The sequence below is a fragment of the Clytia hemisphaerica genome, unplaced genomic scaffold (assembly GCF_902728285.1).
Source record: "Clytia hemisphaerica strain Z4C2 unplaced genomic scaffold, Clytia hemisphaerica genome assembly, whole genome shotgun sequence".
In the NCBI taxonomy this organism is placed as follows: domain Eukaryota; kingdom Metazoa; phylum Cnidaria; class Hydrozoa; order Leptothecata; family Clytiidae; genus Clytia; species Clytia hemisphaerica.
In genome coordinates, this window is record NW_027104356.1 from 664,774 (window position 1) to 678,559 (window position 13,786).

Below are 13,786 nucleotides of genomic sequence, written 5' to 3' on the forward strand. Positions count from 1 at the left end.
TGTTTAGCTTACTATTGTGAAGTCGCCCTACCGGGCGAGGCTTTTAAGATCCGCCCTAAAATTTGCACCGATATCGGGTATAAACAAGCTTTAAATGAATTGAATAAAGGTATTAACCATCTTAAAAGGTTCAAAGTCCATCTTGAAAGATAGTGTAACATCAATTGACAAGTGTCATAGGAAGACGAAATAACCAGAGAACTACAGACCTTCAAGACAAGACCAGACACATATCAACCCCTTGATTATGTCCATATGAATACAAGATTTATTCTAAAGAACTTCACTCAGATCTTCAAAAGATTTTGTAGTAGAAGCTACCCAAATCAGTCTGCTGTCACAGTCACAGAAAGTGAGATCCAAAAAAGACTAATTGACCCAGTTGGTCGAAAACAAACGTTCCAAAATCTTCATGAAAAAGGTAAAAACTTTTTTTTCAAAGTCCTTTCACGTAGCGGCATAGTTCTCTTTTGGAATAGACCTTTTTTCAAAGAGGCCACCCTGTTGAATAATTATGTAGTCCAGGGACAGTCAGTCAGGAGTTCTATCCTAATTAAGCATTTTTTTTTTGATCGCATGGACTTTCTTAATTAGGATTATCCCTTTGTTTTTCAATCCTAATTAAGAATATATATCGAATTTCTAGTTTTTTTCCAAAAATACAAATTTCCGCAGATTCTTATCAGCCTCCAATGAAAGAATTTAGTGTGTAGAGCAGATTTTGAAAGTTTGATATAGTAAGGGGACCCGTCCATATTCATTTGACAACGCAAAACGTCAAATTGACGTTATCCTCTGAACCCCCCCACCCCCCACAGATAACGTCAAGCGATGTACTGATGTATACCAAAAGTTGTAGCCATTTTTCATCAAAGTTTACCCGTTCCGTCGCAAAGTCCGTACTTGGTTGTACCCGTGCGTGTATGTGTTCTTTTAACTAATGACCTTTATTCAAAAAGAAATTAAAAGCTCCACTTGGCGCTAGGTCGGTGCCGTGCTTTAGGCGTACCACCTTCTTTGCCCACTTGCGATGTGGTTCGCTCGATCGCGCAAACAATGAAAATATGATGTAATGATATCATAGCGCAAACCAATGGGATTATGCGAGCAGCAAATTTTCATGTACTTCATACACGAATATGTTTTCGAAAGCTTATAAAGTATAGTGTGGTTGGTGGTTACAAATATCCGCGATTTTCACAAAAAGGTATACCTTTGATTTCTTATAACGTCAAACCTAACTTTTGAAAACCCCCCCACCCCCTCATAACGTCAATTTGACGTTTTGCGTTGTCAAATGAATATGGACGGCTCCCCTAATATGGATGGAGTCTTGAGTTATGACATTTAGAAAAAATGTTCTATTACCTTCGACAAAAACGCGTATAAAACGCGGGTGTATTGCCCTATCTACACTGTAGCAGATAAACATTTATAATGTAGCACGGGCTTTAAATATTCCTAATAAGAACTAACGTGCCTAATTAGGCAGATTTTTACTTATGGCGTCATTTTGAAGCCCTCCGCCCAAATTTTGTTTTGATTTTTGGCTCAATATATCATCTTCGACCTGCTCTATCTATTGCTCTAGTTAGAATTTGCGGATTTTGTTTGTTGGTGAAGAATCTGAATTTTAAAAATCATATTCTTAATTAGGATTGAAAAACAAAGGGATAATCCTAAATAAGAAAGTCCGTGCGATCTAAAAAAATATGCTTAATTAGGATAGAACTCCTGACTGACAGTCTGAGAAATCCTTCGAATTGCACGCTTAAAATTCCGAGATTTAAACGCGTAATTGCACGGCTATCAAATTGTAAAGTTTTTAAAAGTGTTTTTACCTATCAATTTCATGTTCCAAATAATCTAAATCAGTATTATAATCATTGCTTACATTGAGATACATCATTTACAAGTTATTAGAAAAGAAATGAAAACACATTTCGTTTGTGCGAGTTCAAAATAGACAATTTTCCTCGAGTTTTCTCGGAAAAAAATCTGGAATGCTTGGTCAATTTTACGCAAAATTTTACGAAGATTCCAATTCAAAAATCAGTTTTTGTCTGTTTGACCATGGTTCCATCCGTTTAAAAAAAAAGTAAGCCCCACTATATTGCTCAAGCTTCTTCAAGCAGGGCGGAAAATTAAGCGTGCAATTGCACATGGGTGGACTCGGGCGGACTATGATAAGCGCACATTTACAAGTTTACGCCTGCGGAAGTTAAGCGTGCAATTAGAAGGATTTCTCAGACTGCAGGAGAAAGACAATAATAAAACCACACATAATTATTACAATATGCATGTTACAGTAATTCATAGTGTGCAGAGGGTTCTGAACCCCCCCATTAATATTTCATCCCCCCCTATAAAGGTATCCCCCCTATTTTTAAAATTTTTTGATCCCGCACCATTTACAGGGGTCCGAGCCCCCAGCATATAATTTGTACTCCCAGTATTGGGGAAGAATTTTGATGAATGAAATATATTTTTCAGTGTGAATTCGTACCAATAGTCAATGAACTTGAAAACACTAGCAAATAAACAGTAAAAAGTTACTATCCCCCCCCCATTTTTATTTGATCCCCCCTATAAGCTCAAACCCCCCATTTTAACTGGAAAATTGCCCACCCCCCTATAAAGCCTTCCTTGAAAACTCGGATCCCCCCCCTTAAAAAAGGGGGGGTTCATACTATGTAATTATGCATGGCTCTGTCATTGTTTTTATGGCTGGACTACATAATTATTCAACAGGACGTCCTCTTTGAAAAAGGTCTATAGTTAGATCATCTGCAGAGGTGCCAACTCGTTTCTTACCGTTGACCGTAGAATCGTCTAATGTCGACATGCGTCTTTTGTTATTTCGACATAGCTGTAGGCTGGTCTTTGAAATAAAAAATCAAAGATAAACAAATACATACCAAAGTTATCAATCAATCACTAAATTGTACTCTTCCTATCACGTCACAGATTATTGATATGTAAGAAACGTGAAGTGGGTTTTTTCGAAAAGAAAACTTCAACGATGTAAGTCACTAAAAAACTAATAAGCATGCTTTCAATTCAACGAAGATACCCAAATCAAAACAACATTTTCATACCAGGAGACTCCCACATGCCAACATTTTATCCTGCAGGAAAAAATTTAGCCAAATCTCCCGCTTTTTCAGGATTTTCTCCTGCATCGGATGAGATGGAGTTTTTATAATACTTTAGTAATTGGTCATTTGAAGTAATAAAAATGACGCATTCTTTAGAAAAAAATAACTGGTTAACCACCAACCAAATCAAATACGAGCTTGTAAAAACTCCACCTCGTCCCTCCCGCATTTCCAAAAATTTTCAGATTTCCTGAAAAAAATTCAGAATTTGAAATGATTTCTTGATATTTCAACAAAAATATTTGAAAGTTTAAGCATTTCGAGTTTTGAACAAAAAAATTCAAAAGCAAGAAAAATGAAAAATTGAATGGTAGCTTGGGTATATCTAGACTCAGTAATTTCAGTAAAAAAAAACTACCTCAACCTACAAAGTTTCTAAAATTTTAGAGCTTTGTGCAATACAACTAAAAAAGTCCGGTACAGTTTGAATGACAGACTGTTGGTGAAACCTTGTTGACTGTGTTTGAAAATTTTAGAAACCCAGGCATGCGCATAATTAAACCTTAAAACCTACAAACTCAAAAGACATTCAAAACTACTTAAAAAATCAAAACATCAGCCATATTTATAAAAGCTCCCAGTCATTAATAGCCATTTCGTTTAGAAGTGAATCTGTGTTTTCATTTTCATTAGTTTATCTTTTTTTGCAATGTCAGCTTTTTCCATAAATTATGCGCGCACACAGAAAAATATTGAAAACCCCGCAAAAATTCTGCTCAGTGACTGGGCTCAAATCAACCAATCAGATGCACTCACATATGCAGGGACAGATATCCCTGCAGACGAGTTAGTTGGATTCAATCGTAAACAAGAGACAAGATTATAAAGGATTAGCCGGTGAAATGGTTCCCACGGTCTGGATATTCAGGTTAAGTGAATAGTAGAACATTTTTTGGGTCGACAATAAACTAGTAGCTATGAGACATTTGGTCGTACATGGAAATAATTTACTTGTTCCAGATTTTTTTTTGTATATTTTCGAGCCATAAAGATATCTCATAACAATTAATATGACACAGAGAGAAACTTTAATAAACATTGCAAATTTAGTGAAACACACACAAGAACTTTCTTTCTATAGAAGTGGTACGACTCAATACTTTTTTTCGGGACACCCTGTATTTCTTATCATCATTGTTTTGCAAAAGCAAAAGGTCTATTAATCTGCATACCCCGCATTACAAAGATATCTATTGTTGAATTATCAAAATCTATCGAAGGCTTGAAGTATTTGAAAAGTTTAAAGAAGTAGAATAGGACTAGGCTCTTCAATAAAAATATTTTTATACCAATTTTTTTACCATTATATTAATGAACCCTTACTCACAGTTAAAACCCCTAGATATCCTCTTTAGTAAGGATGCTTAACTATCCGTTCTCAGATCAACTCCTGGATATTCACAATTGAACAATTTTTTTAAAGCTGACCAATATCCTAAGTAGAAGGGGGGTAGCCTTTCTAGAAAAGCTCATTGATTATACATTAAAGATCAGTTTGAGTGGTAGAATGGTACCTTTGCTTGTGGTGCAGTGGCCGGGAAACCATCCATGATCCATCCTGTTCCTTCTGCTAGATTCCTAAATAAATAGAAGAAGCATTGGAGGTGTGACTTTGCTTTTAGAGAGAAGAGAAGAAGAAGAAGAGAAGTGAACCCTCTCAATGGGCCCTATCCCTGGATAGATACCTATCCTAGTATAGGGAAATAACCACGCTTACCAGACAGTGCTAATCTGCACTCGCGACACAACAGAGTTATTGGCGTACAGATGATTATACACGGGAGGACATACATCTTTGCAGGTGTTGAACCAATGAGTATCGTCACCACATCACATGCAATGCCTGGCATACTCCCCATAACCTTTTATCAGAGTGATGGTACCCAGTTCCCCTCTTCCCCTTTGGCTTTAACCAAAACTGGGTGTATTTTGGAACAAGGCACACTGCTAATATCTTTCTACAAAAACCTAACCATCATTTTAACTATTTTTGACAACCATACTATACAGACATAAAAGGAACATTTAATTAAAGATTTTATATTTATTAGATTTTATTAGATTGTCTTTTGTGACTTATTTTATTGGCTAATTTTTCACTTTTAACGGCCTTGTGTTTAGAAGGAAATGAAAATTTCTGATCCCCATCTTCTTCAATTTTTCGGAAGGTGTCACCCCCCCCCTTAAGAAAGGGGGGGGGCGAACTATCAGAAAGATGTTAGTATCATCATAGATAATTGTCATAGAAATATATAAAATAAGTATTATGCAGTAAATTGACTGCCAATAATTATATCAAACATTTTGCCGAGAATATAATGTTCGTTGTTTCTTTTTTTATCGAAATATGTTCAAGCAACCACTTGAAATTTCAAAACAACACCTTTGATCGTTTGACCTTCTTCCATATCTGTTGCTTTCCTGTATCCATCCAAAACTTCAGTCGGTAAAATCTTGATCTTTCCCTCTCTTTCCAATCGTTCTGCATGTTCCATTTCAGCAATCTTCATATAAATTTGACCAGTGCATACTACAACCAACTAATTTGAAAATTCTTCTTTTTCAGGGCTCACTAGTAAGCAAGTATCAAAATTGAAGAATGCCAATTCCAATTATGTTGGATCAGCAGTGTTGATGCCATTTTGTTTTGTACAGAATGAGCTTTCAATTCTTTTTATCATAAGATCTTCATTTCAACCGTCTCATGCTGGGCAAGTAGGGTACGTATTTCTATACAAAGTTTCCTTCTTTTTATCAAGGAAAGGTGGTGAGGTATGTGAGAATGGTCCCTTTTCTCGCCCTTGAAAGTCTCTCACAAGGGTAGAAAAACCACAAAACAACAATTGAATCCCTGACAGGTTCCCATAATTATGAAAAATCATTTGATTACTTCCTTGAAGGGTCATAAATTCTCGTAATTTGGACCAAAGCTTAAAATCTTTAGCTGAAAATTACAAATTAGGAAACTAGGCTCTCACAGGGTCGATTTTCGAACTTTCGCTCGGGCACATCCACCACTTCGCAAACCTAGTATACCCCCATCCCGGTAATTCGTCACATTGAATATAGAACAGAATGGGGAATAAAAGATCAGAGTATTGTAGCCCGATAACAGATAGCCATAATTTTCATTCGAGCACATAAATCTCTGCAACAAATGCATTATATTAGTTTCAAAAATTGTTTTTGATGCTAGCTATTTTATTTTAAAAGAATTACCTTCGCTTTTTTTACAGATTTCCTGGAGGAAGGCTAGATGCTGAAGACAGATCAGTAGAGGATGCTGTATTGCGAGAAACGTTCGAAGAAATTGGAATCCCTTCTCATGAGATTGAAATATGGAACAAAGTAGTCTCCGAAAAAAAGGTCTGTTAATATTTTTATGATGTTTTTTGGGGCACTTCAAAACAAAATGAATAGCCACACGTTGTTTTCATAAACAACTCTAATGGGGTCGTTTAGCATAATTTAAAGGAAAAAAATAATATCTAGCTGAAACTTTCTCCAGACTGTCTAAAAAAAAAAAACCCCTAAAATCCCTGGTGAAAATTTTTTTTCCCCAGGCGCATTTTTAGACCATATCATGTATACCATTCGAAAGCTCTCAAAAATATATCGAAGACTTTCAAACGGTTTTAGACGATTTCCCTTCCTAACTCGAGATATTTCATGTGCAAGTTTCACTTTTCGCCATATTTTGGTCTAAAACTGACCATAAATTGCATCTTCTGCGTGTAAACATGTATTGTATGTTTTTATTTTCTCTTTAATTTTAGATTTCCAACTCGCCTATAGGAATCGTCTTTGGTTTTGTCAAAGATTTCAATCATGAAAAGCTCAACATTTGTGAACGAGAGGTAAAAGTTTTTTCTACTTCACGATTCGCGTTCTCACTTGATTCATTCATATTTTGAATATTGATACGTTGACTCCAGTAATTCTTTTAAGGTAACTATTTCTGAAAGTCATCCTAAAAAATGTTTAAACGGTCTTTTGAAGACTTAATATCTTTTTGTTAGTTTTGTTTGTTTGTTTATTTGTTTGTTTGTTTGTTTGTTTGTTTGTTTGTTTGTTTGTTTGTTTGTTTGTTTGTTTGTTTGTTTGTTTGTTTGTTTGTTTGTTTGTTATTTATCGTTGAAACTAAGAAAAAAATAGCTACTAGGTTGATACAAGTCAACCTATTCACAATTTATTTAGTTCTTAAATAAAGCCATGAATATAACGTTGATTTCCAATGCTTATTTTTGGACCTACCTCCGGGTACCCCGGTGGAGGTCCTTTAAATTAACCCATGTCCGTTCGTTCGTCCGTTCGTTCGTCTGTTGCCAGCTTTTCTCGGGATTGGCTCATTAGTTTTTTCTGATTTTTTGCACAATGATGCAAAATGGCAATGCCCAAAATTTTTCCGGCCGAAAATACTGGAAATATCCCGGAAAAACTGTTTTTTTGGCACTTTCTCGAGATTTTATCATTAGTTTTTTCTGATTTTTTGCTCAAAGATGCGTATTAACAATGCCCAAAACATGGCCGAGTCCATTTTTTGAGAAAAAAAATTTTCCGGCCCAAAATATGCCGGAAATCGCCGTTTTTCTGGATTTTCATTGGAATTTTTCCTTACAATTGGTTGTTTTTTCATTCAAAAACATTATTAATAGCAATGCCCACCATCAAGCATTTTTCAATTTTCAATGAAATTGATTTTTGAAGCTGGAACTATTCAAAAATCGCTGGAACAACCTATTTTCGCCGGAAAGACAGTATTTCTTGAGTTTCTCGAGCTGTACTTTATATTTTTTTATGAAATTTTGCATACTGATGCAAAATGACAATAGCTAAAATGTGACGGAGCCAGATTTTCGAAAAACATTTTTTTCCGGCTGAAAATGCCGCTTTTCTGGATTTTCATTAGACTTTTTGCTTATAATTGGTTGTTTTTTCATTCAAAAAAATTATTAATAGCAATGCCCACCACCATCAAGTATGTTCCAATTTTCAATTAAATTGATTTTTGAAGCCGGAACTATTCAAAAATCACCGGAAGAGCCTATTTTCGCCGGAAAGACAGTATTTCTTGAATTTCTCGAGCTGTACTTTACACTTTTTATGAAATTTTGCACATTGATGCAAAATGACAATACCTTAAATGTGACGGAGTCTGATTTTCGAAAAACATTATTTTCTGGCCGAAAATGCCGGAAATATACCGGAGAAACCGGTTTTTTTGACATTTTATCGAATTTTCATCCTTATTTTTCTCTGATTTTTTTGCAGAATGATGCGTATTCGCAATGCTCAAAACATGACCGAGTTTGATTTTTGAGAAAATGTTTTTTTCCGGCCAAAAAAAGCCGGAAATTTCCGTTTTTGCAGATTTTCATTGGATTTTTTCGTTTCATGTCTTTGTTTTTTTCAAACAAAAACATCATTTATAAGAATGTCCACGATTAAGCATGGTTCAATTTTCAATGAAACTGATTTTGGTACAGGAACTTTCTAAAAATTGCCAGAACAGCCGAGAATCGCCGGATTCCATGAATTTCTCGTATTATACTGCATTTTCATACTATTGTTCTCATTTTTCAATTGTCTTATTACATCAATCTTCAGGTAGGTAGGTCCATTCAGCATGTAGCTCGTTTTACTTTAAATCCTTCAAGATCATTAAGATGTCGAAGTTCTTGGACAGTGGTATTTCTCTTTCAATGTTGTCAAATAATTTGATTTACTGCCTGGGTAGGCCTGAAAGTGAAGCTTATATTGATGAAATGAGGTATTAATTCACTACTACATACTAATTATTTATACTTATTTAAAACCTTACTTGCTTTTGCAGGTGCACGATGTCTTTACAGTCCCTATCAAGGATTTATTGGACCCTTCAAAACATGGATACACTAAATTTCGCTGGGGAAATCAAATGCCAGTATTTGTTAACCAGCACCGAAATGTATGGGGCTTGACGGCCATGTTCACCAATATTTTCCTAAGGTCGCTTTTCCCTGAGACACATCGTTTATCAACGTTTAGATCACTTCAGAACATGGAAGAAACTCATAGGTAGCAGAGGCAAGAGATTTATTTTCGACATTTTTGACAATATTTTTTCTGTTTTTTTGTGGATGTTTCGTTCTGGATTTCCAGAATTTATGGCCCTTCGGGAAACTTTTTCTAAGACTGCATTTTTATTTGCGCTTTGTGACTCGTAGATAAACTTTCGTTTTCGAACGTCTGAATTAAGGGGGAAAATATCTATCAAATACCTTTAGATCATCTTAATTCCTCTCTTGTGTTTCAATCATCACCGTTCTAATCAAAAAGAACATTCCAAACTTGATAAGACTTACATTAAGCCTTTTACAGAAATCAAATACAGTTGCTCTTTAATTCGTCCTTCAAGGGGAATTGGGTTTTCATCGAATAAGGGAGCTTATTGAATAATAGAGCGAGAAATTCTTGACGACTGGGACTTCAAACTTTATCAAATAAGGGAAGTTATCGAGTAGTAGAATGTCAAATTAGAGGGCATCAACTGTATTATATTTTTTGAATTTTACTGCAAATTTTTGGAATTTTTATAATTTATTGTTTTTGTTTGTCAAAGCATGTAAATTGTGACTATATAACATACTACCGTAGATTAAATAATTGTTTGAAAACTTTTATATCTGTTTCGACCGAATAAAAGTTATTTCATGCTATCTGTAAATTGATCTTTTAGGAGGAAGGGAATCAGGAATGGGATATTTTGATAATCTTAGATGATTGAAGTGAATGACAAATCATATCATCTACGTTCGATCCCTTAAAGTGTTTATTCGAGGAGTGTTTCTTGAGTTTCCTTAACACTTAGTAACCCTCCTCTTTTTGTCACAATTCTATGAGAGAAAACGAAGTTTTAAGTATGACTTTTCTGTGTTTTTAACAAGCTTTGTGCTATTGAAGTAGTAGATTTATTTTTTGAGAGGTGTCTTATATGAAAAGTTTAAGCAAACAAGATTTAGCTTAATCAACATCATCTTAGTACCTGTCTACCGAAAAGGAGGTTGTTTGAATGCCATTCAGACGACTTTGTTATTATTGTAGTGGTATTTTATATGTTTGAGTTAGCAATGTTTTGATGTGAAAGATTCAATACATATCGGTTGAGAAGTTCATGAGCTCTCTGCTTTGTTTTCTCACTTTGTTTCAGAGAGTCTTAGCAGGGGATTTGACATATTCATTCAAGCAAACATTATTATTTTTATTCGTGGCAAATGCTCCCATGCAGAATCATTGATCAACGGCAGCAGCGCTTTGCGATATTTTAAGCGTCATCAATTTACCAAGAGATTGCTTTCGGAGAGTTGTCGAAATACGTTTTGTTCAGATTTTGGGGAAGATTGAGAATTTAACTGCAGAATTATGTCTCGCTTATTCATATTCTTCGTGCTTGTACCACTTGTATTTTGCGTGGACGACAAAGACAAATCGAGGTACATAAAACGTGTGAAACCAAGAATGAGCATGTTAATCAAACCGAACGATACCCGATGGACCATCCAAGGATATCAATGTGATGGAAGAGATTGTGAGAAAACGTGCGATACAGAAGGGATATGTACTTCTTTTAAATGTGACTGCCCTGGGTCTCTTGCCTCTGGGTATATTGGAAACCCACTGCCGACAAATTGTGAAGTTTCAACTGAACTTTCGTGCAGTAATGTTTGTTTCCGTGGTTTTTGTAGGCAAATTTGTAAAGAAGTGATTGTTAAAGATTGTTTCAACATTAATGGTTGACTTTCATAACGCTATCAACTTTTTATTTTTACACCCCTGTCTCACAGCCCCGGTGGAACTTTTTTCTTCAGTAGGGATAAAAATCCCTATTGAAATCTCAATGGGGATGGAAATTTTATTGTTCCAAGGTTAAAAAATCCAGTGGGGATGGCTTTGGAGTGCAATTTTTAGACATTAATTTTCGAGTGGGGATGAAATCAAAGTCAATTTCCCAGTGGGGCTGAAATTCCAGGGTATTTTCTCACCGGGGACTAAATTTTTGCCAGATTTTCCACAGAATCAGTAAATCAGAATGGAAATTTTCCTAATTTTCCAAAAAAAATCCTCGAAGTCGAAAAAAATAGAGCTCAATATATATTTGATATAATTCTTTATGTTGAAAAAGGCCAGTTGGCTGAAATATTCCTTAAAGAAAGATAATGTGTTATCTCTGATTTTCTGAATTTCTAATTTTGAAAAATCAAATTCTCGAAAAACATTCCACATGTTGAGTGGAGGTGACATTGACAGTTAGATGTATTACAAAGCAGTCAATTTCCCAGTGGGACTGAAATCGTTGGGTAATTTTTGCACAGGGACGAAATTTTGGCAAAATTTTCCAGTTGGCGGGGCTCATGCAGGTCTGTTAATATTTATCGAGCAGATGAATTAGTTTTGATGAGTAACCAGGAGAAGTGCAAACATTTCTTTCAAAAGTGACAGCCGATTATAGAAATATCTGTCATCTTAAAGGGAGTATTAAAAATGTTAAAAATGTTTGAGGCACGAATGGACAGCGCAATACCTCTACAGATAAGAGTTTTAAATTCCGATAACATTAATTTGTTATAGATTTTAACATATTTCATGCCTTAACTTATTACATACATCACCCTAAAAAACTGAAAATTCCCTATTTAAATTTATATTCAAAAAATATTATACAAATAGTGTCAAATAATAAATTATTTTTTCTGTGTGTCCATGTATTTTTTGATATTTTCAATGCTTAATACTCGTTCACGAAGTGCTGAGATTTCTGGAAACTCCTTCAAATCTAATTCGATCATACATAAAAGTCCAACCAAGACGAAATCAGCTATGGAAATCTAAAACAGAGACAGAAAATCAAACTCAAATAAAGACTTGTAAAAAAAGTCAACTTTATCGTTTTTGTTCAAGAGCTGTCGCAGCTAAGGTTGGCATGAATACGTATGGGGTCACGGGGAGCAGTACGTAAGTTTTAAAGGGGAAAGAACACTTAAACAGTTTTAGGATGCAAAGAATTGATGAAGGAAAAAAACAGTACTTTGACATCTTTTATATTTTCTTTGAAACAACACCCGTGTCTCACAGCCCCATTGGAACTTTTTTCCTCAATGGGGATAAATTCCTATTGAAACTCTATTGTTCCAAAGATTAAAAAATCCAGTGGGGATGGTTTTGGTGTACAATTTCTAAACATTGAATTTCGAATGGGGATGAAATCAAAGCTATTTTCCCAGTGGGGCTGAAATTCCAGGGTATTTTCCCAACAGGGACGAAATTGTTGCCAAATTTTCCAGTGGGGCTGGGGTCCCAGTGGGTCTGCGACACCGGGATGCGAAACAGGTTTTGCAATATTTATGGGCATCAAGAGAAATAATTGCTAAAAGAAGCAATATAAAATCGTTTAAAAAGAACGCATTTTTACCTTTTCTCCTGCAATAAAAGCTTTTCCCTCGTTGTGTTGTTTCAAGGTTTTTGAAATGAATCCCATCAACAACTTGTATTTGTCTGAGGCGTAAAATTCTTGCAATTTTGTTTTCTGAAAAGAATGAGCAATAAAAGCTATATATTTCAAGTTGACAAATTACAAGCTGTGAAAAAATGTTTTTGAGAGTTGGCTGAGCGTTTTGCAATAGATTTAAAAATAAGGAAAATTTCTGGTACCTTTGCTTCCTCGTCATTCCCTCCAAATATAATTTTGATCAACTCTGCTCCAATATCACTGAACGTCTCACAAACTTGATCGATCACAGCTTGTTCCAGAGAATTGTTGCCATAGAAGCCAAGTTCCCTAGCAACGAATCGAGCAATAGCACTTGATTGACAGATGACGTTATCATCAACTTCCAAAGTTGGCATTTGGTGAAGTGGAAATCTTTTGCCTAAAAGGAAAATAAACAACTTGAAGTCAAAGATTAAAGGTGTGAACCAAACAATGAAAATGAACTTATTTCTTACGATAAATTGCTAAAGTAGATCCGAATAACTTAGAACAACTAGACTTACAAATAGCCAGAATGTCTGGCCTGGGGCCTGACGTACCTGACCAACGAGACATGGTGTGTAACTGCAAAGCAGAATAATAAAAAGACATAAAAAATAAGAACATACCATCTGTTTTATTTTTGGCCCACTCCTCTCCAGATATTCTATTATCATTGAATTCAACTCCAGCGGCATGAAACATCAGCCTGATTGATTCAGCACGTCCAGCTGTATCAAAGTAGTTCAATGTGTACTTGACCATTTTGAAATCTGCTCAGTATTTTTCTCTTCACTAGACCACGTAAGTAGAAAGTTCGAACTGAAATGAGATGCCTCCCCTTTCTCTAACACGTCTATTTATACAAGAACGAATTAGATTACTTCAGCAACATATCGTATTACAAACAATTAATAACCACTACATGTTTTTTTATAAGCATACAAAAATCCAAAAGTTGGCTCGGAAATGCTTAGATCGAGAGATTTACAAAGCTGAAAAATGCTTTAAGGGATGCTTATATCTTAAGCAAAATTTTAGAGCTAAAAACAAACAAGTTCTAAAAATGAAGGTTCAAGGTGATGTTTAGCACATGCTTAAATTTTCGCCATATATGATCCTA

At 35.2% G+C, this 13,786-nt stretch overlaps 2 protein-coding genes across 2 annotated transcripts; one reads left to right on the top strand and one right to left on the bottom strand.

Moving 5' to 3' along the window:
• The first annotated feature begins 153 nt into the window (after positions 1-153).
• On the top strand, positions 154-10,943 carry LOC136818274 (mitochondrial coenzyme A diphosphatase NUDT8-like). The gene is made up of 5 exons (XM_067074655.1): positions 154-421; positions 5,725-5,878; positions 6,395-6,524; positions 6,935-7,015; positions 8,992-10,943. The coding sequence occupies exons 1-5, from the start codon at positions 256-258 to the stop codon at positions 9,217-9,219; spliced, it is 759 nt and encodes a 252-aa protein (XP_066930756.1). The 5' UTR covers positions 154-255; the 3' UTR covers positions 9,220-10,943.
• Positions 10,944-11,755: 812 nt separating this feature from the next.
• LOC136818276 (S-crystallin 4-like) lies at positions 11,756-13,497 on the bottom strand. The gene is made up of 4 exons (XM_067074660.1): positions 13,293-13,497; positions 12,846-13,063; positions 12,607-12,720; positions 11,756-12,022 (listed from the first exon to the last, which is right to left on the bottom strand). Exons 1-4 carry the CDS (start codon positions 13,426-13,428, stop codon positions 11,879-11,881), a joined length of 612 nt encoding a protein of 203 aa, XP_066930761.1. The 5' UTR covers positions 13,429-13,497; the 3' UTR covers positions 11,756-11,878.
• Between the last annotated feature and the right edge of the window lie 289 nt (positions 13,498-13,786).

Coding starts and splice junctions, on each gene's coding strand:
- LOC136818276 (XM_067074660.1), bottom strand. CDS start 13,428: ATGGTCAAGTACACATTGAACTACTTTGATACAGCTGGACGTGCTGAA. Junction 12,721..12,845: donor GGAATGACGAGGAAGCAAAG/GTACCAGAAATT, acceptor CATTCTTTTCAG/AAAACAAAATTGCAAGAATT. Junction 12,023..12,606: donor CTTTTATTGCAGGAGAAAAG/GTAAAAATGCGT, acceptor TCTCTGTTTTAG/ATTTCCATAGCTGATTTCGT.
- LOC136818274 (XM_067074655.1), top strand. CDS start 256: ATGAATACAAGATTTATTCTAAAGAACTTCACTCAGATCTTCAAAAGA. Junction 422..5,724: donor CCAAAATCTTCATGAAAAAG/GTAAAAACTTTT, acceptor CTTCTTTTTCAG/GGCTCACTAGTAAGCAAGTA. Junction 6,525..6,934: donor AAGTAGTCTCCGAAAAAAAG/GTCTGTTAATAT, acceptor CTTTAATTTTAG/ATTTCCAACTCGCCTATAGG.